This window comes from Onychostoma macrolepis, chromosome 07, assembly GCF_012432095.1.
Source record: "Onychostoma macrolepis isolate SWU-2019 chromosome 07, ASM1243209v1, whole genome shotgun sequence".
In the NCBI taxonomy this organism is placed as follows: domain Eukaryota; kingdom Metazoa; phylum Chordata; class Actinopteri; order Cypriniformes; family Cyprinidae; genus Onychostoma; species Onychostoma macrolepis.
Genome location: NC_081161.1, coordinates 41,556,319 through 41,570,612, shown reverse-complemented (window position 1 = coordinate 41,570,612; position 14,294 = coordinate 41,556,319). Strand labels below are relative to the sequence as shown.

The following is a 14,294-nucleotide window of genomic DNA, read 5'->3' as shown; positions in this document are numbered from 1 at the left end:
CTACTAAAGCCAGCGTCGGCATTTGTTTACGTCCTTGATAAAACTAAAACATTGTGTCTGAAATTATACATGCAAATACATTTAAAATTATGAAATCTTACTTACAGGTTGTGGCCCAACAACTGCTGCCTCTGGTTTTAAAGTTGGAACTGCTCCATGTTTTAGTAATAGTTTCTGTGCGAATCCGGCATTGAACTCGTGTAGATTCTGGAAGCTGTCTTCCGTAAAATGCGCAGCACAGAGAGCTAAATTAGGATTGTAATTGTCAGGAACATAATCAAACATAAATTTTAACCATTGTTGATGAACTACAGCGTCCGTAGGAAGCCGAACACAGAAGACCAGACAGCTGGGTGAAAATAACACCGTTTCGACGGCATGGCTACAACTCTCCACTATAACTCTTCCTCTTCGACAAAGCCGCAGAACATGGCCTTGCGCCCTCTTTGGCATGTTCTGGAGGGCGGGGTTGATGGGTTTGTTACGTATGCAACCCCGGAAGTATCTCGTTGTAGTCCCATATGAGTCGTTTTTGTAGGCATTAAACTTCCTGATTTTTAAAAGGCGATATCTCCGCTTACGTTGAACTTTCAGCGCAGCAACTTTGCAGATACTGTTCATGCACCAACAGCAACATTACACACTATTTAAAATGAAAAAAGTGAAATCGCAGTAAACCACCCCTTTAACTAATTGCACAAAAGTGTAGAAGTCACTGTCAATCTGAGTCTCTGCATCTTTCTGTCTTCATTATGATCCTTTATGAACTATTTCCCTTTTATATCCAAGTGTTTTTGTTTGTCTTTTATTGTGACCATAATAATATAATTTTCCTGTTTGATTTTAAAGCCTGCATGAACTTTCAAGATGACAAAATGCAATAATAATTGGATTTTTTTAGCAATGAGGCGAACAGAAACTTGATTGTTGTTGTTGCTGAACATTCCTGTCCTTCCCGCAGTATGCTTAAAAGGTGTTTTCATTCATAATGTTGTTTTGAAATATTGTTTGGTCTATATTTAACACCAGATGAAAACATGCACTTCCCGTATTTGATTTGAGGGTCCGTGCTAGTCTGTCACAAACCATGACGAGCAAATTCCAACATAATGGATGATTAAGCCGCATATGTTTTTGTGCTTCCTTCAGCACATAAATATGAGAGTTAGCGACTGTGTTCATGTTTAATGCTTTCTATTTGCGGCTCTTTGACAGATTGAAACCGCATGCTAGCAGATGAGCGCATCTGTTGAGTGTGAGTTAAAAACGCTTGAGATAAACAGAACCCCTAAAAAACATGAGCGTCATTCTTAAAAGTTCTTACACAATGCTTTAAGAGTCCTTCAGAGTTGAGTCATGATGTCTAATAGCGTTACTTGCTTGTTGCGATCCAAAAACGTACATGCTGTTTATTTGCATACCTTGCATTCATGAGCACTGGACAACCTATTTGACAAAGTCCCGAGGGACGACAGACTGTCTTGCCAGGTTGAATGGAAGTGATTTTTGGGAGATAAACAGCTCAAGTTGGAACAGATGTGAACTATTTTACCCCTCAACAGGGTCAGATATTTCAGGTCACTCGTATAGTCTTTACTAGCTGGATTCAAACGATAACAGCTATATATATGTGTATATATATAAAATTATAATTATTATTTTTTTTTTTTAACATGGTAACTAGAATATTAGACATCATCAGTGTTCGTGCTATGAATAATTATTATTTTATTATTAGTTGTAAAAATCACTTTTTTTATTTGATTTTTTTTATAGTACTTCATTTGTCTGTCAAAATGAATGTTCAATTATTTATTCATTTATTTTTTGTTTGTTTAGTTAGTTATTGTTAAACTATTTTCTAGTTAATGCTGCCTTTGAGTACATATTTAACCCGAATCTTCTTTGCTGATTGTGCCACAATTAAAAAAAAATAAATAATAAATGATTGTTTTTCTTATCATCAACATAAAATGTTTTAAATAAAATATTTTTTAATTAAAATAAGTGAAAATAAGTGATAATGTGTGCCCTAACTTAAAATAATTAAGTTGTTGAGGTTTAGTTTAAGAAAAATTGGAATTGTCAGTCTTTTCTTAAAAAAAAAAAAAAAAAAAAAAAATATATATATATATATATATATATATATATATATATATATATATATATATATATATATATATATATAATATTATTATTTTATTATATATATATATATATATATATATATATATATTATTATTATATATTTTTTTTTATTTTGTTTTTTTAGTTAACACAACCACTGAGTACATATTATTTTAATTGAATCTTTCCCTTTTTTTTTATTTTTAGTTTTTTATCATTGTGCTTGTAATAATGCAATTTTTTTATTAACCCAAGTGATCATTTGTGTCGTAAAAGTTCTATACATATCATAAATAATCTAATATAATTAATTTGAGGTTTCCAAACTTTAGTGTTTAACAAAAAATGTACATGTATTTGTATTCTTATCCATTTATGGTGATAATTTAACGGTTTTCAAATGTTTCTTTAGGTGTGGCAGTGCTCCACTGGATCATATCTCACTGAATCGGTTGTCCAGCATGAGAAAGAGATACAGGTATGAATCTTTTTTCAGTTTTCAAATATCAAATTTGCACCCAATTCTGCAGTTATTCAACCCCAATCTAGTAACCAAACATCCTGTAATTCAAAACAGAACTTGTGCAGTAGGACTTAGCATTGCTAATTCATCTGCAATGTACACTTACAATCAAACCCATTAAAAACTCAACAAACAAAACCGGTATAACCGTGTGAACATGTTTTTTCAGGTAACCTAAAAATCTGCTTGATGTGCTAACATCTAAATAAACTTGTTTGTTTTAAGTCAAAAGTATTTAATCTGACTAAATAAACCTGAATAGATTAGTTTACATTAGGAATTACTTTGCATAAACAAACAATGACTTAAAATAACAACTGCGTTTTTCACATTTTAGTGCCTGTTTGTTTTTGTTTTTGTTTTTTTGAACATGGTATAATGGTAAGTCTTGAGACAATGAAAGTATAGCAGCACACAGTTTATTAAATAAACTCTTATCTCTTATCCTAGTCGTCTTGCGGCACTTTTCAGAAGTTTTGGCATTACATGAACGACTTCTAGGAATTTTGTTTCCTTAAAGAAAATTCTTAGAATTTGTTCCTAAGAATGTAACGCCAATGTTCCTGTTCATTCCTCCTGTAATTTGCCCTTTGACCCCTGATGTTTAACCCGATGCCCTCCTCTCTGCGGCAGGCGTGTTGTTCGTCTGCATTAAACTTGCAGCGCTGTGTGTTTTGCGGGTTTTGACAGCTCTGGAATGCAGGAATCACCTTTTCCAGGAACATCTGTGAGAAAAGTACATTGCAGATGTCTGATTGATAAATGGCGCATGTGTGTCAAGCGTTTATGCAAAAATGACAAAGGCCTGTTGTACAGTTCACAAAACACACACAGGTGAGAAGGGCCAATGTGAATGAGGGGTATTGTTGGATACTAAATCAAAAAAATAAAATAATATTGGTTTTCATTTCCATTTGGTAGATCCTTTCATCCAAAATAACTTTAAATGCATTAAAATGAATGTGCTTAATCGTTATGTGTTTGCCCTGGGAATCGAACCCATGACCTGATGTTTCTCACGCAGTTGAGCTCATAAACAAATATTAACTAATGAATGCAAACTAAATGCCATGGCATAGCTAGCAGTTGAGCTTGCAAACTGAAATAAACAGAAATAAATTAATTAACAAAAAGTAAATCTAAATCTAATCTTGATTGATTTGACAGGGGATGGGATTGTGCACAGAGCGCATGAAGAACATTATGAGAAAGGCACACAAACTGCTTCGTATTAATGGATGGGGTAAAAAAGTCTGATTCAGTGTCCAAGGATATTGTGCAAATTTGGGTTACCCTTGCTTTTCTAATATCTCCTAAGTTCAGCAGACTAAACTTATTTCACTTGTGAAGATTTCTGGAAATGTTATTTTGTTCATGTTATTACTTAAAGTCTGTACATTGTTTTCAGTGTTAGAAATAGATACATTTCAATGTGTCAGTGCTACATTTCAACATATAAAATAGTCATGATTTACAGTTCTGTTTGTTGGTGTTATTAGCATAGAAATTACATTACTTTTATCTAATTGCTGAAACAGAAAATATAAAACCTAAATAGAAATGTTGAACAAAAAGTAAAACTTGAACAAAAACTAAAATTTACTTAATCCAAGATGAAATTTAATGTAATCTATTGTTTGTTTTTTCCAGTAAAATTATTTTGAATGATCTTAATTTTTATTCAGCAAGGATACATTAATTTTATCAAAAGTGTCAGTAAAGACATTTTATAATGTTACAAAAGAGCTCTGTTTCAAATAAAAGCTCTTAAACTTTCTGTTCATTGAAGAATCTGGGGAAAAAATCCACAGAAATGTTAACTGAAGACGAGTAATGATGCTGTTAAAAATTCATCTTTGCATCACAGGAGTAAATTGCATTTTAAAATATATTTAAATGGAAAAGAGTTATTTGAAATTGTAGTAATATTTCACAATATTACTGTTTTTACTGTAATTTTGATCAAATAAATGCAGCCTTGGTGAGCAGAAGAAACATCTTTCAAAAACATTAATAAATCTTACCTATACCCCAAGCTTTTGAACTGTAGTGATATTGAAATACAAGCTTTAGGAAAGCAGATCTGCAATCATCTTGATGTGTGCAGATGGAGTCATGTTGTTGTTGTGCTTCTGTGTTTTGTTTTGATGTGAAATGCTAAAGGGAACATTTTTGCTGATGTTCGTGCCGGCTTTCCAAATCAGATCCTGCAGCCCGTAATCCTCATATGACCCGAATGCCAACTTTAAAGTACCAAACACGAGTACCAGACATGTTATGTTTGTTTCATTCTCTTTGTGTCTCTTTCGTTCGCAGGAATGGTCTTGGGCCGTCTAAGGAGGGGGAGGCGCAGTACTCGGTTGTGCACTGTACCGGCTACATCAAGGCCTGGCCGCCAGCGGGTACTTACACAAACACACTCAAACACAGTCAGTTCAAAGCCACTGAATCAGAGAGAAACAGACAAATATACAAACAAATACTCAGAAGTGGACCAGTGTTGGGGAGTGAGTAAATAAAAGTTGATCTAAGGCTAGTATAATATTTGGAAGACACAAATATTCTGTTGAATTGGTTTGTTCAGAAGGTACATGCAAGTGAACTGTTTCCAAAAACCATTCACTGAATCATTTGCATCTCTGCATGCATTTTTGTTGTTAAATGTAACTTTTAATCAGTATCTGAATCGTGAGCAGCAGCATTATAGATGTGTTTCGGTTAACACAAAACTTTGGGTCCCACTTTATATTGTGTCCCTAATACCTGTGTACTTATGTAGTAACTAAATGTGTATGTAGTATATAATCTACAGTTCTAATGTTTGTGTAACTACACATATGTAACACCCTTCTGAATGCTATGTGCAAGTACAAATGTGTAACAGGACATTGGTAACAACACTTTTTGGTAATGAAAGTACGAATGTGTAACAGGACTAACAGCACTTTTTTGCAAAGAAAGTGTTACACTTTATATTAAGTAGACAATTCCTATGAATTTACCATGTGATTACTTTGATGTCACACAGCAGTGGCCAGTAAGTTTGGCTTTACATATAAATTGTGGTTGGTGTCCAGAATGTTACACTTTATATGAACTGGACAGTCCCTGGGGAGTTACCATGTAAGTACACTGGTATTACAGTGGTGCACCAACTCGAGATCCAACTCCTCCCACTTTACATATCCCTAAACCTACCCATTTCCACCCCCTGGATCAAATTGTTCCAATTATTCTTATACATACTGTTGTTACAAAATGTAGTTATATAATTCCTGTTACACGAGTACTTGAAAAAGTACTCGTGTAACAGGAAGTGAAAAAAAGTGTTGTTACATTTGTACTTACACATACCATTCTGAGGGTTGTTACATGTGTGTAGTTACAGAAATATTACAGCTGTAGATACGATGTACCAATGTGTACTTACATACTACGTACACACCTAGTTACTATGCAAGTACACTGGTATTATGGACACAATATAAAGTGGAACCGGAACTTGTTATTGGCATTGATGCATGTAAATTAGCTGGTTCCTAAAAAGATGAATTGAATCATTTGAATCACTGCATGTGATTTTGATGCTAAATGAAACTTAAAGAGAAAAGTTCACCCAAAAACTGTAAATTGTCATAATTTATTTACCCTCGTGTTGTTCCAAAGATATTTTGGTTAACCTTTGAAACACAAATTGAGACATTTTTAATGTCTGAGGATTTGGAAGTCAAGGTCACCCAAACATTAAAGATCTGAAAAAAATTTAAAAGGCACCACAAAACGAATCCATATGAATCAAGTGGTTTGAATCAAGTGGTTTAATCCAAGTCTTGTGAACAGATGCAATCACTTAATATGATGAACAGATTTAATGTATAAACACATATACACTATGTGTAGTGAAGACATATGGTAAACACCGAAGCTCATCCATGCGTCCTGTGCTCGTTGATTCTGGACCTCAGGTTTCATTAAAATCTTAATTTGTGTTTCAAAGACTAACTAACATCGTATGGGTTTTGAGCATCATGATGGTGATTTAAATATTGACAGTTTTCATTTTTGGGTGAATTATGCCTTTAAGTTACATTCAACATCAACATGTGCTGAGATGCAAATGATTCAGAGGAACCAGTTCATTTTTTTGTAACGGTAACTTTTTAAAACAAGGTTCCACTTGTTAATTTTAATTTCATTTTTTAACTCCGTATCTGAGTACAAATAAAGATTAGCAATATTATGGATGTGTTTTGCTTAACGTAACCTTCAACTTGTACTCTGAAGGCTAATGGAACAAGTTGTTTGGAACATGTGTTTGAACTTCTTGAACTATCAGAACTCTGGAATTTGGTGTTAAATTCCGTTAGAATCCTTCAGTCCACAGAACTGTCTGGAGTTTTGGATGACTCCCATATGACACCGGCACGCTAGATCCCCCCCGGCCTGTGATTCCTATTAGCACAGCAGCATGTGTTCAGTGAGAAGGGAAGAAATAGACAGAGAATTGAGCAACCCTGAACTTAAAAACCTGAACTTTTAGCCTCGTATCTTTACTGGAGGTTGTCCAGGTATTCTCCGAGCGCATCTCAAACATATGTGTGCGTCGTAAAAATTAATCGCACATGCTGGACATCCTATTTGTTGCATAATGGCACAAAGTAAGAATAAAAATAACCCGCAATGCTTGATTGTCAGCCATTATGGTGTCATACTGGAATGTGGTGATCTAAACAAAGACCTCTTGTATCGTTTTCATCACACTGAATGGTAATCAGTGTATTAACGGTTAGGAAGCGCTCTGGCCACACCAGATGGCCCTGATATGCATTGTTGATCAGTTTCATAGCATTTGCAAAACAAACACAAGACTTTACGTGCTTTTATTACTTTGATATGCGACCAAATGAATTCTGTCTGCTTGTATAATGTCAGTTTGTGCAAATTAAAAGCAGTAAATTAATTCAAGCCATCGGTGCATCTGTCCGTAGTATGCAGCCTGTTTGCAGAGAAGTTTTTTTTTCCCCTTAATGTTTCATTTATGCAGTGATATATATACCGGTCCTGTTTATTTGTAGCACAGAGTCATTAGTTTTGCGGACTAGTGTTCCCTGCACAGCCATGTGCCGCTGATGAATTGAGTTGTATTTTACTTGAGGTGACAGTTTGCAGTGTGAACGTGGGAACAGACCATGAAATAATGACAATGAGACAATAAATTGACCATGTGTCTCTTTATTCTGTATTTATATTATTCTGTACTGCATATATCTGCTGTATGTATGAAAACAAATATACAGAATGACAAGTGTTGAGTCTTATGAAGAGATTCTTTAAATGAATTGGTCAAAAAGACTCAAAAGTTACTGGTTTGAATCAGTTTAACCTTGAGAAGTTGGTCTGCAATAGAGTAAAAGAGTTTTTCATTTGCCTTGTTAACGGGTGTATTTTCTCAATCATTTTTTCCCATAGGGGTTTATAAAAAAAATCTTTATATAGTTATGAACCAAACCAACCATTTACAAGGTGAATAGCAACATTATAAACCTTGAATTGAAACAAAAAATATTTGAAAACCATACAAAAAGACAAAGGTACAAGACCGTATACAAGCTTTAATGAGGGAAGGGAAAGAACTACAATCCCATGAAGCATTGTGAATGACATTGATGGAAACAATGGAGAAATATGAAATCTATTAATTTAAAAATATTGATTATATATAGGGATTATTTAAAAAATAAGTTGAAATGACGTGGGCTGATGGCTTTAATAAAAGCATAAATCATCATTTAACAATGTCTGAGATCAGAGTAGGTCTGTTTAGAAGTTATTGTTCAAAATGAATTCCTCTATGGAGAAAATGAATGGTATTTTTTACTTTCGGGACTGTTGCACTCTGTTGGCTGAGCAAACCAATAGCCCCACCCCTCATTCACATGACTGGTTTAGCCAATTTTTTGTATTGTAAAACATGTTTTAAGGATAAGTAAGTTGAAAATATCATAATCTAGTATGAAAAATGTATAATAAAAACAGTTCTGTAGGAAACACATACAGCTTTTTATAGCAGTTCTTATAAATTGTGAGTATATTTTATTACTTTTATTCTCTCTTTCTCATTTGTTTTTTCTCTTCTTCGAGTCATTCACAAAGATCATTGTATCCTGAAAAGCTTTTTAGCCACCAACCATAATGAGGTCAAGGCAAAGAAGGAAGTGTGTCAACGAGAAATCGTTAATGTAATTAAAAAGAGATTAAATGCTTCATGTTCCTGCTTAAACAAACTCCAGGACAGGAATGTCTCCTCCACCCTTATTCCCATCTGCCGTGACTTCATGTCCCATTTACTCCACATAAACACGGCATGACAATGTCCAGGAACAGTAACCGCTTTGCTACTGGTTTTAGATGACTGAAGTAAATCATTATGCATGAACAAACTCCTGATTAGTCAGGGAGATGTGGACAAATATATTGAGCAGATGCTATTAGTGGGATCGTAAACATTTTTGCACAAAGATTACCAAACAGGACCTTGTGTACTGTTGCAACAGAGCTTCTCATTAGAAAATGATGTAGAAATAAACATGTTAGTCATCAGGATCTCCACATGTTTTCAGTCTGCTGTTCGGACAAATGACTGTTCTTGTGTCTTTTCCAGGCATGACCATTCCGGATGAAGACACGGAAGCAGGTCAAACCAGCAAATACTGCTTGGTTGCGATTGGAAGATTGCAGGTATGTCCAGATCTCTGATGTATATGGCAACAAAATTAGCAACTGCATGACAACATGCTTGCAACTCCCTAGAACACCATAGCAACTGTATAGTAACATTTGAGTAAGCCAGCAGAACAGCATAGCAATTATCAAGAAAACCCTAGCTACCGCATAGCAACTTTCTAACAACTAGGACATCCCAGTAACCTCATGGCTACATTATAACAACTAGAACGCCCTAGTAACTGCATAGCAACATTCTAACAACTAGAACATCCTAAGGTGTGTCCCAAATCGTGTACTTAGGCAGTATTCTATGACGTTTTGTATTATAAATAGTGTGAATAGTGTGTTCACACTGAAATTTCAAAAAGAAAAAGAGAACTTTAAATACCTGGATGATGTACTTAAATAACTGAAAAAAACTAAGTGTGGAATGTTGAACACTTCATGCACTCAACTGTGTAATTATGTATCGAAGGAGGAGGGGCTACCAGACTCCAATTACTAATGGCAAAATAACCTTATATAATTCATTCACTACCTGATTGAGTAAATAGTGCATAAGTACATAGTGTATAGTGCGTCATTTCGGACAGTTCTAGAGACCTCATGGCTACATTCTAACAACTAGAACACCTTAGCAACTGCGTGGCAACATTCTAACTACTAGAACACCCTAGCAACTGCATGGCAACATTCTAAGAACTAGAACACCCTAGCAACTGCATGGCACCATTCTAAGAACTAGAACACCCTAGCAACTGCATGGCACCATTCTAACAACTAAAACACCCTAGCAACTGCATGGCAACATTCTAACAACTAGAAGACCCTATCATGGCAACATTCTAACAACTAGAACACCATAGCAACTGCATGGCAACATTATAACAACTAGAACACTTTAGCTACTACATGGCAACATTCTAACAACTATAACACTTTAGCAACTACATGGCAACATTCTAACAACTATAACACCCTAGCAACTGCATGGTAACATTCTAGCAACTATCTTTTTTTACTTAAACACCCTAGTAACCGCATGGCAGCATTCTAACAACGAAACACCCTAGTAACCGCATATAAATATTCTAACAAATGTCTTTTTTTTACTTAAAAAACACCCTAGTAACTGCATGGCAGCATTCTAACAACTAGATCACCCTAGCAACCGCATGGCAACATTCTAACAACTAGAACACCTTAGCAACTGCATAGCAACATTCTAACAACTAGAACACCTTAGCAACCTAGCACCCGCATAGCAACAGGCTAGTTACCATACAGACCACCCTAGCAACTGCATAGCAACATATTAGTAAGCTTCCGCAACACCTTAGTGGACATAATATGCTAAAACCACTCTAAAACCACTGCATAGCAACCTCCTAGCAAAGAACCCACATCTCTTGGAGTTGTTGTGCACATGCAGGCATACTCTGGACAGAAGATGTATTAGGATATGTTGAACCTGTCCTTTACCTTAACTTATTCATATTTCTTGTCACATAATATTTCTGGGAACTTAATTCATCTAACATTATAAAAAAACGTACCTTGTCAGCTCTCAAATAACAAACTCACTTTTTACACTCAGGATCACTGCAGAAAACTATTACAACTTCTGCAACTTTTGAAAACTTAATGTTTCAAAATGTGTCTAGTTCATGTCTTTTTGATATGTCTTGCATTTAAATGTGATTTTTATTCAATAAATACCTTCCCACATCTTAATGTGCACAGACAGCTATAACTAATTCTTCCACAATCACATGCGGCACTACAAAACATGCATCTGTTTGTTTGAGCATCCTGCCCATTTGTTTGTATAAAAATCCCTTTATCTCGTCTCTCAGGTAACCAGTTCTCCAGTTTCTATGGATATGAACGGACTCTCTGTGCCGACAGAGTTCCTTTCCCGCCACAACTCAGATGGCATTATCACTTTCGTGGACCCTCGTTGCATCAACGTGATTGGCTACCAGCCTCAGGTCAGTTTCACTGAATGTGCAGCTTAATATTAAAAGTGCTATATGGAATTTTAACTGTACTAAAGCATAACATTTCCATAATATGTTTGCAGATATTTAGGAAACATGCTAAGTTCACAAGCGTGTTTCTCCGAAAAACAATGCTACAACTAATTATTCTACTTTGAAATGTTCATTCCATGTCGGAATGTCTGTTTTTGTTTTTGTCTGTGTGATTCTGCCCACTGCCAATTTAACCAATAGTATTTCGACACCCCGGGTTGCCAGTTGTCAGAAAACACAGCGTATTGCAGCCATGGAATCCAGCAAATGAAATGGGTCAGAAATTGCAACTTAAAAAGCCTCAGTATCCATTTTAAAGAGCTCTATGAACAGAGGCATATTAAAATGCAGATAAATCAACTCATTATCTTACAATGTAAGGCTTGTTGCCTTCCGTAGTCAGTTGCTTTCGTTCCCGTTGCATGTCCTCAATCTGTCAACCCATTTGAGCCTCGAGTCTGAGGAGGGGTGGGAAAAACAATTCACTCCAATATTTTGAGTTCAAACTCCAATATCCATTTCTACCGCTGTTTTCTGAATAATGGAGAATGTTGAGGGATATTCTTGAAATAGTCTACATATTCCAGTTATTATTCATTATGACCCTGATGCTGTCTGTGCTCTGTTTAACAAGTACAAAGAGTTTATATGAATCTCTTCCTTTTCTTGGGTTTGCGCAGGATCTTCTTGGCAAAGACATTTTGGAGTTCTGCCACCCGGAGGACCAGAGCCACCTGCGAGAGAGCTTCCAACAGGTACAACAACAAAAGCAAACCCAACCGCCAGGACTGATCCAGTCCTACACGCATTCATCAGCACCGTGATCCTGTAGGAAAGAAACATCATAAATGAGAGCTAATTAGAGTCTACTAGAGCTGGATTCACGAAACATTCTTAAGAATAATATTCTTCTTTTCTAACTTAAGAATCATCATATAATCAGATGATGCCATTTTCTTCTTAATAAAAAAAAAAGATGATTTTTAAGGAAATATTTGAGAACTGAGAATATTTGAAGATTTTTACGAACTTCTTAGAATTTATCTTAAGAATTTTCCTGACTTAGATTTTTTGTGAATCTGGACACATTTACATGAGACAAATCAAAAATGAAAGAGGGTTTGTAAGATTCAGTGCATCGACATAAGTTAAAGATGTGATGCATTGATTTAAAAAAGTGTGCATCAGGTTCAAGTTGGCATTTGTATCGCGATGCATCGTTTCTAACCTATTTGCGTGGGTGAAACCTGATTTGTTTATATATAATTATTGGTAGATGCGCTATACTTTTATTATTTAGAAAGTGACCAATAATTTGGGACCAATATTTTATATGTAGATTGATTTCTCCTCTCTAAACTGTTTCTCACCACTGCTGCTACGTGAATATGATGTGAGATCAAGGTGTGTCCTGAGAGTCACATAGAATATAGATTAACATGCATTGAATCAAATCGGAATTGGATCGCGCTGCGTCGTAATAGGGGTGAATCGTATCACATGCTGCTTCATATGTATCTTTAATGTGTCGTATCGTAGGCTGTGTATCAAGATGCGTATCGCATTGGCCTCAGGTATGGAGATGCAATTCCCTAAAATAATGCAACAATTCCTGTCGAGTTAGTCATGGCAAAAATAATGTGCACACTTATTGTTATTTGTATTGTACGTGCAGGCAGTGCAAAATGTCGGCATTAGAAGTGATCAGTTAATTTTCATCAAAAAGCACCATATAGTCAGGCTATTTGCAATTGGGAACATTTGTACAAAGTTCCTAAAACTTTCCTACAACTTTTTAATAAATCTAGCAGAATAAAGACAAAGCACAAATGAATGCAACTTACAGATTCTTTAAAAATCACAGTGCATTAGAACATGCAACATATTGTTCTAATCTGTCTGTAGATGTCATTTGAGGTGTTGATCAGCGAGTCTTTGGCAAGACTTTAACTTCTTTCTTAAGAAGACATGAATCTGGCCCATGACTCTCTGATTTCAAGAGAACTCAAACTGTGCTTCGATTTTCCAGGTCTGCATCATAAACCAGATATGTCAATATGAACTTAAGCATTTCTCATGAAGTTCCCTCAAGAGCAGTCTCACTGTATGTGAACTATATTTGTTTCTTCTTAGGAATTTTAGGAGAAACATCTTAAGACAAGGTGACATAGTGAACTCAATAGACTCCAGAGCTGTGAAAGAGCAAACTCTGAGCTCTGGGGTGACATTATGTGAACGTTACTTGACAAGAAAAACTAATTCTTCTCAACTCGCCCCACAAGCCTCTGCTTCCCCACTCCAGTCAGTGCTAGGAAGTGAACTTGACTGCTGTTTGCAAGTCTCCATCGGTTAGTAGGTGTTGATTGGCTACCGCTGAGAGTTTCTCCGAGTTCGTCGAGTACCTGCGGAGAACGGTGAAGAGTGGTTGAGTGGTCACTTCCACAGTCTTGTGTTTGGACATTTGAAGAGGTTTTCTCTGTTGCAGCTGTTGTTTGTCTTTCTGTTTTTGTATCCCGTTGCCAATTAAACCGCAAGCTGGTGCTCTTCAGAAGCTCTTTTGACATCCTCCTCTCTCTCTTCCTGTCGCATCACCTCTGTTCCTGCTCTTTACCTCATCCTAGCTCTTTATTTTTGGTCTTTTACAAAAACCTGCTGTTTTTCTTTTATCCTGATCCTTGTTTTCCTGACTTTGTCTTTTTCAGCCCCCTTTCTTTACCCTTGACTTCCCGTCTGGCATTTTGTTTCTTTATTCTTTGTTTTCTGTGTTGCTCAGGTTCTATTATAGTGTTTATTCATATTTTTATATTTTACCTTTTTGCTTTTGTCATTTTTATTTGATCATTTTTAGATTTTGCTGTTCCTGTTCATTACCTCATCTATACATC

The 14,294-nt window shown here is 35.6% G+C and overlaps 1 protein-coding gene across 5 annotated transcripts in view; it reads left to right on the top strand.

Annotated features, from left to right (window-relative positions):
* arnt2 (aryl-hydrocarbon receptor nuclear translocator 2) overlaps positions 1 to 14,294 on the top strand; it is a 91,783-nt gene that overhangs the window by 31,511 nt on the left and 45,978 nt on the right. For all 5 annotated transcript variants that reach the window (XM_058781724.1, XM_058781723.1, XM_058781726.1 and 2 more), the window contains 5 exons: positions 2,540 to 2,605; positions 4,967 to 5,052; positions 9,312 to 9,388; positions 11,233 to 11,367; positions 12,090 to 12,164. In XM_058781724.1, the coding sequence (XP_058637707.1) occupies positions 2,540 to 2,605; positions 4,967 to 5,052; positions 9,312 to 9,388; positions 11,233 to 11,367; positions 12,090 to 12,164 (439 nt within the window). The remainder of the gene's footprint in view (positions 1 to 2,539; positions 2,606 to 4,966; positions 5,053 to 9,311; positions 9,389 to 11,232; positions 11,368 to 12,089; positions 12,165 to 14,294) is intronic.